At 67.5% G+C, this 7174-nt stretch overlaps 1 protein-coding gene across 1 annotated transcript in view; it reads right to left on the bottom strand.

Moving 5' to 3' along the window:
• Positions 1 to 684: 684 nt before the first annotated feature.
• The window catches only part of OBSCN (obscurin, cytoskeletal calmodulin and titin-interacting RhoGEF), a 147502-nt gene continuing 141012 nt past the window's right edge, over positions 685 to 7174 (bottom strand). The window contains 12 exon segments of the mRNA XM_029941729.1: positions 685 to 981; positions 1126 to 1275; positions 1395 to 1470; positions 1592 to 1815; positions 2017 to 2256; positions 2503 to 2587; positions 2968 to 3138; positions 3326 to 3448; positions 4270 to 4437; positions 4596 to 4706; positions 5029 to 5106; positions 5606 to 7172. Of these exon segments, the coding sequence (XP_029797589.1) occupies positions 804 to 981; positions 1126 to 1275; positions 1395 to 1470; positions 1592 to 1815; positions 2017 to 2256; positions 2503 to 2587; positions 2968 to 3138; positions 3326 to 3448; positions 4270 to 4437; positions 4596 to 4706; positions 5029 to 5106; positions 5606 to 7172 (3171 nt within the window). The 3' untranslated portion in view covers positions 685 to 803.

Raw genomic sequence — 7174 nt, 5'->3', positions numbered from 1 at the left:
AGGGCACAGAGAGAGTCCCTGGGCACAGCGGACCTGTCCCAGAAGGGAGTACTGGCAGAACGCCATTCCTAACTGGAACTAGAATTAGAACTGGGAGAGATCAAGCAAGGTAGCGAGCGCTCATGCAATGTCAGAACCACACATTCTTTCCAAATGAGATTTCTCTCAGAGTGGCCAGAACATCTAGCAGGAGCTGGAGGCAGGGGGCGGGTGGGCGACTCTGGTTCAGGATCCTGCTCCTATGGCCCTTCTGTACAGGGGTCCGCCTCTGCCTCCCTCGGGGGGGGCCTGCTGGTCACCCACCAGGCTCCTTTCTGACTCCAACCGAGACAGGGCTGCTGTGGACAGTCCTGGAGGCCACACCAGGCCAGGGAAGTGACCGAGGGGGCCAAGCTAATGATCTTCTATCCATTCACCTCGGAGCATCCGAGAGCCCAGGAGAGGTGCCGTGGGGGCCAGCTGGTGGGCGAGGCAGGGGACCAACTGCCCCAGGTTCCCCAGGAGTGTAGGCTGGATGCACTGGTCACCCCAGGCTCTGCCTCCTCCACTCCACCAACCAGGATGCCTCACTTCCTCCCATTCCACAGCGAGGGCAGTTCTGCTGCCTGATGTCCCCCAAACCCCAAGTGAGGTGGCAGAAACTCACCACCTTCCCCAAAGAAAGAAAACCCACAAAGAAACAGATGGCACTTCATCCAGTTCTGCTTTTTTATTGACGTGTCTGTTCATACACAGTGAGGCCCAGAGGGGAGCCCGAGGGGCGACCGCCCACCACACACGCCCCCTCCCTGCCAGGCGCCCGCTCAGCGCCCCTGGGCCGGGTTGTGCTTCTTGTACAGCAGCGCCCGCTTCTTCTCGCGCTCGCGCACGAAGGCTCGGAGCCGCGCGGTGGGGAAGGAGACGGCCGCCGGCTGCGAGCCCGCAGGGCCCTCCTCGGTTAGCCACGGGCACTGCAAGCAACTGGACGCGCACGGCCGGCCCCTGGAGCGGGGGAGACGGTACCGGCTGAGCTCCGGGAGCGGAGGCCGAGCGGAGAAGGGTCGCAGGACATGGGCCAGGCGGGGTGGGTGGACGGCACCAGGGGAGGAACGCAGGGCGAAGAGCCGGGCAGGACCGCCGCCTTACCACGCGTGCGCACACAACGTGCTCCGGAGAAAGGCCACGGCGCCCCCGGACAGCCCCGCGTAGCAGCGACTAAGACGGATGAGCCCCTTGCGCAGGGCTTTCTGCAGGTCGCGTGTCCCTTCACTGTTCACCGGGTACTCCGCGCTCAGCCTGCGCGCGTTGGGGGCCGGGAGATTCGGGTCACTCTCGGGTGGCTGAGGACAGCGGGGGCTCCACGGGCACCCTCCGTGGATGTCCACGCCCCCCACGCCGGCGCTTGGAGAACTCACATGATGAAGGCTGTCACGCCAATGGCCCAGATGTCGGTCTGCGGGACGGCACCCTGACCCTCCAGGAGCTCGGGAGCTGGGAGTGGGCACAGGGCGGGCACAGATGAAAGACTGGGGAGGGAGGCAGGCCCGGGGGCGGGGTTTCCTCCGGGCCCACTCTTCCCCCCAGGTCGGGCTGGCGTGAGCTCCCTGCGCACCCATGGTCTCCACGTAGTCCTTGAACCTCTCAGAGGGCAGGACCTTCTCCTGGGCGAGGCTCTGGGCGTTGCCCAGGTCGACGACCTTGAGTAAGTTGTACTCGGTGACGATCATGTTCTCGGACCTAAGGTCCAGGTGCAGAATGCGCTGGGCGTGCAGGTACTGGGCGGCGCTGAGCATCTGCCACAGGTAATCCTTCACCTCGGATTCCGAGTAGGAGGCCCTGGGGGCGCGCGGAAGAGGCGCTCGGCTCTGTCCACGGCGGAAGGAGCGCGGGCACACCAGCCCTTCCCGCGGGCTTGGGAGGGTCACCCCGCTCTGCAAAGCTCGGACCCGGGCTGCCGGCGGAGGCGGGGCCGGGAGGTGGAGCGTACGGCGCGCGTTACCTTCCCGCCCGGGGCCCTGCGTCCAAGCCTCCCCTCACCTCTCCGCCAGGCAGGGGAGCAGCTCGGGTCCCGAGCAAAGCTCCAAGATGAGCACCAGGTGCCGGGGGCTGAGGTAGGCGGCCTGCAGCTGGGCCAGGTGCGGGTGGCGCAGGCTCTTGAGAGCCTCGTACTCGCGCAGTACGGCGGTCCGGTCCTCGGGGCGATAGGGCACGATCTTGGCGGCCAGCGCGCGTCCGCTGGCCTTCTCCCGGCACTGCCGCACCACGCTGAAGCGGCCCCTGCGCGACGGAGCGCCGGCTAGGCTCGGGAGGACACTCCCCGCGCGCCCTGCTTCCCACGGCCGGCAAAGCGCGCCCAGCGGGAGGTGACCGGGGTCCTCGGGGGAAGGGGGCGGCACCGAGGCTCTGGACCAAGTGGGCGGGCCTGGGTGGGGGCGCACCTGGGGAGGGAGGCTGGGATGGGGGCAGGCAAAGCCAAGCCAGCGGCGCGGCGGGGTGTGGCGGGTCGGCCAGCCCTCCCTTCACCTTCGGATCTGCGTCTGGAAGGCGAAGGTCTGCGTGCTGGGGAGGGGCTGGGCCGGCCGCCGGGCGCTGCTCTCCTCCTCCGAGGCTGCGGGAGGAGGAGCCAGTGACTGGGAGGCACCCGTCCAGCCCCAGCTCCCCCCCAACCAGGCACGTGACAGGGGCCCTGCTGTCAAGCCCCACACTTTGACCTCTCCCGCGTGGGCCACGGAGGGACAGGGGGGGCTCAGTCAGTTGAGCATCTGACTCTTGATTTCCACTCAGGTCATGATCTCAGGTTCCTAAGGTCAAACCCCACGGAGTCTGTTTGGGATTGTCTCTTACTCGCTTTCTCTGTGCCTCCCCTGCTCATGTGCACGCTCTGTCTCACAAATAAGAAGAACTTAAAGAAAATAAAACCCCATCCCAGTGTGCGTGTGGCCGGGGTGGCAGCACACCGTCCCCAGCAGGCCCTGCGCAGCGGCTCACCCAGGTGGCGGGGCCCTCCCAGGAGGACTGGCTCCGAGGGGCTGCTGTAAGGACCCATGCCCGCCTTGCTGACGCAGGCGGTCCGGAAGGTGTACGTGCCGCCCCTGGAAAGCTTGCTGGCTCCGTAGCAGCAGTCGAAGATGTCAGAGGCCAGCGTGTTCCAGCTGCGGCCTGGGCCACATGGAGGGGTGAGGGTGAGCTCAAGCCCAAGGCCTCCCCCCACCTCCCCAGGGCCAGAGGGTGGACAGACCCTTCCCGGAGGGAGCACGGAGGTGGCTGGGCTCTGCCGGAGGCCACCCAGCCAGGCAGGCGTCCCCGATGGGCACCCGGGGTGGGGGGGCACCGGGACGGCTCATACCGTCCAGGCTGCACTGCACAATGTAGGTCACGGGGCCGTAGGACTCCACGGGCTTCCAGACCAGCAGCACCCCGTCGGCATACACCTCCCCAATGTCCGGGCGTGGGGACGATGAGGGGCGCTCTGCGGGCCAGTCAGCGGTCAGAGGGGGGCTCCCTAGGGCTTCCTGACGCAGCTCGGAGCCCCAGCCCACTCTGCCTCGCCCTCCTGCACCTACGGCCAGGCCCACCCCTCCCGGTCCTGTTCATTCAGGGTCTTCTTTCAGCACCGAAGGGCCCAGGGCCTCCTGCATCGGGGGCCTCGGTAGGCAAGTGCCCTGCCAGGCTCCCATGCCACCGGACTCCGCACCGTACTCAGCAAGCCCGTGGAGTGGCCCTCAGGACACCCCCGCCAGTGCAGGGAGGCCCATCCCAACCGCCCAGCTTCGACCGACAAGCACCTGCTGGGAATCAAGCCAGCCCAAGAGCTGCACCCACAGCCCCTGCTTGGGGTCCCCTGCACTGTTTTTGAGATCATGGTTTGGGATCACAGAAATGCAAAATGGCAAGCAGCCTTCTCCTCCGTTGGCCAGAAGAGCTGGGATGGGGGTGTCGTGTGAAATGCAAGGGGAGGAGCCCCCACACACAGAGGGGCCAGGGAGAGGGCTGGGCCGTCTGCCCTCCGGGAGGTCCCAGCCTGCAGAGCTGACTCCCGCCTTCTGTGGCCCCTCCAGGCCCTGGCCCTGCCCAAGGGCGTGCACGACTGGGTGGTGAGTGTCACATCCGTGGGCCTCCTTGGCGGAGGGGATTGTCAACCCACCTGCAAAGTAAGAGGCGGTCTCCAGGTACTCCAGAAGAGCCCCCACCCCTGCCTCCGTGGGCCAGGCAGAACCTCCAGGTGGAGGCAGCGGCCTGTGGGGTGGCCCCTGTCACCGCCCCCCAGCGGGACTGGCCGGGCACACCTACCTGCTTTCCGGAGGACGGCCGTGGTGGCCGCGGTCCCCAACGGGTTTTGCACACTGCACGTGTACACGCCCAGGTCGTCAGCCGTCACCACCAGGATGGTGAGGAGCTGGAAGTTCTTGAGCGTGGAGGAGATGAGGAGGCGGCCACTGCTCTCCAGGGGGGCGCCATCTGCAGCAGGACAGAGCAGGCCTGGGGGGCGGCTCCCATCCGCACCTTGTCCTGGGCCCGTGCCCTCCTGGGGCGTCAGGGTACCTCTGCACAGGGAGAGCAATGCCGCCCTGGGAACCCCCCACTTCCTGCACCCCAGCCCCAGGACACCTCCTTACCTTTGCTCCAGGTGGCCTGTGCAGCTGGCTGGGCTGACACTTGACAGGCAAGAGTCACCGACTGGCCCAGGACCACAGTTTCATCCGAGAGCTCCCTTAGGAAGGACGGAGCTGGGGAGCAGGATGGGAGGCAGGTGAGCCTTCAGAGGTGACCCCTAACCTGAGAGCAAGGCCTGGACCCCCGAGGCGGGGACGCTGGGGAAGTCCACCCCCACTCAGCTCATCTCCAACACTGGCACCTGCTCCAGAAAGTCCTCTAGGATTGCCCCAACGCTGGGACCAGAGCACCCCCTCACACCGATCTGGGCTCTAGCCCCTGTGGATGTAAACTTGTCCCCGACACTGATCTGGGCGCTGCAGAGGGGCGCCCGTTCCCCACAGCTGGGCTCCTTGGGCGGCAGTGCAGCTCAGCCCCCTCGGGCAGTGCACTCACCTCGGTCCTTGCTTTTCAGGCCCAGCCGAAAGGAGGCCAGGCCTGCCTTCTTCCTGGGGGGGCTCTCCTTCTCCGGACCTGCAGGGGGGAGGCCTCTGGAGGTCACCCCTGAGGGGCCTGGCTGCCGGGAGCCACCTGCCACCCACAGTGGACTCCCACAGGGGCCCAGGAGCCCAGATCCCAGGGAGCTGTGCTGCAAACGAGCAAAATCTGCAGAGACCACACTCCCCACCTATCAGGATCAAGGGCAAGGGCACCAGGGGGAGGTAGGACCTGGGGGCCACGGGTGCTTGGGGAGGCTTGGCCTGGTTTGATTCTCTTTGTACCCGTGTCTCCAGGCCCCCTCAGATCCCAACAGCGGGCCTCAGACGCACACGGGAGGTGGGGGTTGAGGCCACACGGGGGGACCTGAGAAACAGAAGCCCCTGTGTGGGGCGGGGGAGAGGACCCTGGAGCAGAGTGGCTTCTGTGTCCCCCTAGCTCTTCCCTGTGTGGGAGCGAGGTGCCCCAAGATGCAAACAAGACACCGGCCACCTGCAGGGGCCTGCGGAGGGGGCGGGTGGGGTGGGGGGGTCACCTTCAGGCCTGCCCTTCAGGAGGCGGGAGATGCGGGCCACCGAGGTCCTGACCCTCCGGCGCAGCCCCAGCTGCAGCGGCTCCTCCAGTGCGGGCCCCCCGGGGAGGTGGAAGAAGCCGCCAGAGGGGGGTGACCACTTCCGCTTCCTGCTGCGGGTGGCCTCCCCGAGCCAGGCCTCCATGTCCTCTGGCTCCTCGGTGATCTGCAGGCTGGCCGGCGGACGCAGCGTGCCTGGCCAGGGCCACGCGGCCTCCGGGAACTCCGCCAGCTCCTCCTCGGCCTCAGACTCGGGGGAGGGGGATGACTCCGCTTCCACAGGCTTGGGGACCTTCCTGAAGATCATGAACTCGAAAGGGAGGTACTTGATGTCGTAGAGGTCGGACAGGTTGAGGTAGGCGGGCTCCACCTCTGAGATGTCCAGGGACACGGTGTCGGCTGCTTCTGAGTCCCCAGACAGGTCTCGGATCTGCACCAGGGACACTTGGGAGCCCCTGCCGAAGTCTTCCCACGAGCTCAGCTCTGGGGAGGCCCTTGGGGGTGCCCCGCTGCCCTCGGGAAGGGGCGCTGCGCTGGCCTGGGGGAGCAGGCTCTGGGCCCCAGTGTCCTCATGCTCCTCTGAGGACTGAGAGGTGGCCCAGGCCATCCTGGCCCACATGGGACCCTGGCCCAGCATGCCCCCTGCGTCCCCACCAAAAGCAAAGGTGCCATAGCCCGACACTCCTGCGTAGCCCCCACGCTGCCCCAAGGAGAACTTCCGCGTGGTGGCCTGCTCCTGAGGCCGCTGTGGGCTGGGCTCCGGCTCTGGCTCTGTCTCGTCCTCCAGCTCCAAGGCCTTGCCCTCGGCATCCTGGGAGGGGCCAGGCTCTGTGCCCATCAGGGAGGCCGGAGTGGGGGAGCTAGGGGCACTCAGCCTCCCAGGGAGATGGGTGTCCTTCGGCCCCTCCACAGAGCCTGGCTGGGGGCTTTCTTGGGCTGGGGAGAGGGGGGCCTGGGTGTCCTCCCGGAGGAAGGGACTCAAGGATGCCCAGTGGGGCCCCGAGCTCTGCTCTGCAGGAAAGGAGCCAGAAAGTGGCGGTGTAACAGCCTTAGGGGGGGCACAGCCTTGCAGGGGGGCAGAACCCCACTGGGGATGGAAGGAAGGGGTGGGCTGTCCCCCACAGCTATCCTGGGAGGACCCCTCTTGCTGAGCGGCCCCCGGGTGGCCCCGGATGGACGGCAATCGTTTTGGCCCCTGCAGGGATCCTTCTGCACGCTCCATCTCCCTGGCACGTGTGCCCCCTCCCGGCAGGTCCTCCCCTGGGGCTGTCTGCAGGCCCGAGAGGGCCGGGCCAGGGCACTGCCCGCCTCCACAGGCCTCAGCGGAGGAGCTGGCGGGGCTCCGCTGGTCGAGCTCCAGGGAGCGGCTGCGGCCTGGCGCCCCGCCGGCGCTGGAGCCCGGCAGCCGCAGGGCCGTCTCGAAGGAGGGCGCTTTGGCCAGCAGAGCGGCCTGCTCCTCCCGGGCGGCCTCCTCCTCCAGCGCGCGATGCTCCAGCAGCGGCTCCCGCAGGCCGGGCAGGGCCCTGGCGAAGT

The sequence above is a fragment of the Suricata suricatta genome, chromosome 6, assembly GCF_006229205.1.
Source record: "Suricata suricatta isolate VVHF042 chromosome 6, meerkat_22Aug2017_6uvM2_HiC, whole genome shotgun sequence".
Lineage (NCBI taxonomy): Eukaryota > Metazoa > Chordata > Mammalia > Carnivora > Herpestidae > Suricata > Suricata suricatta.
This window is presented reverse-complemented; position numbering and strand designations above follow the sequence as displayed.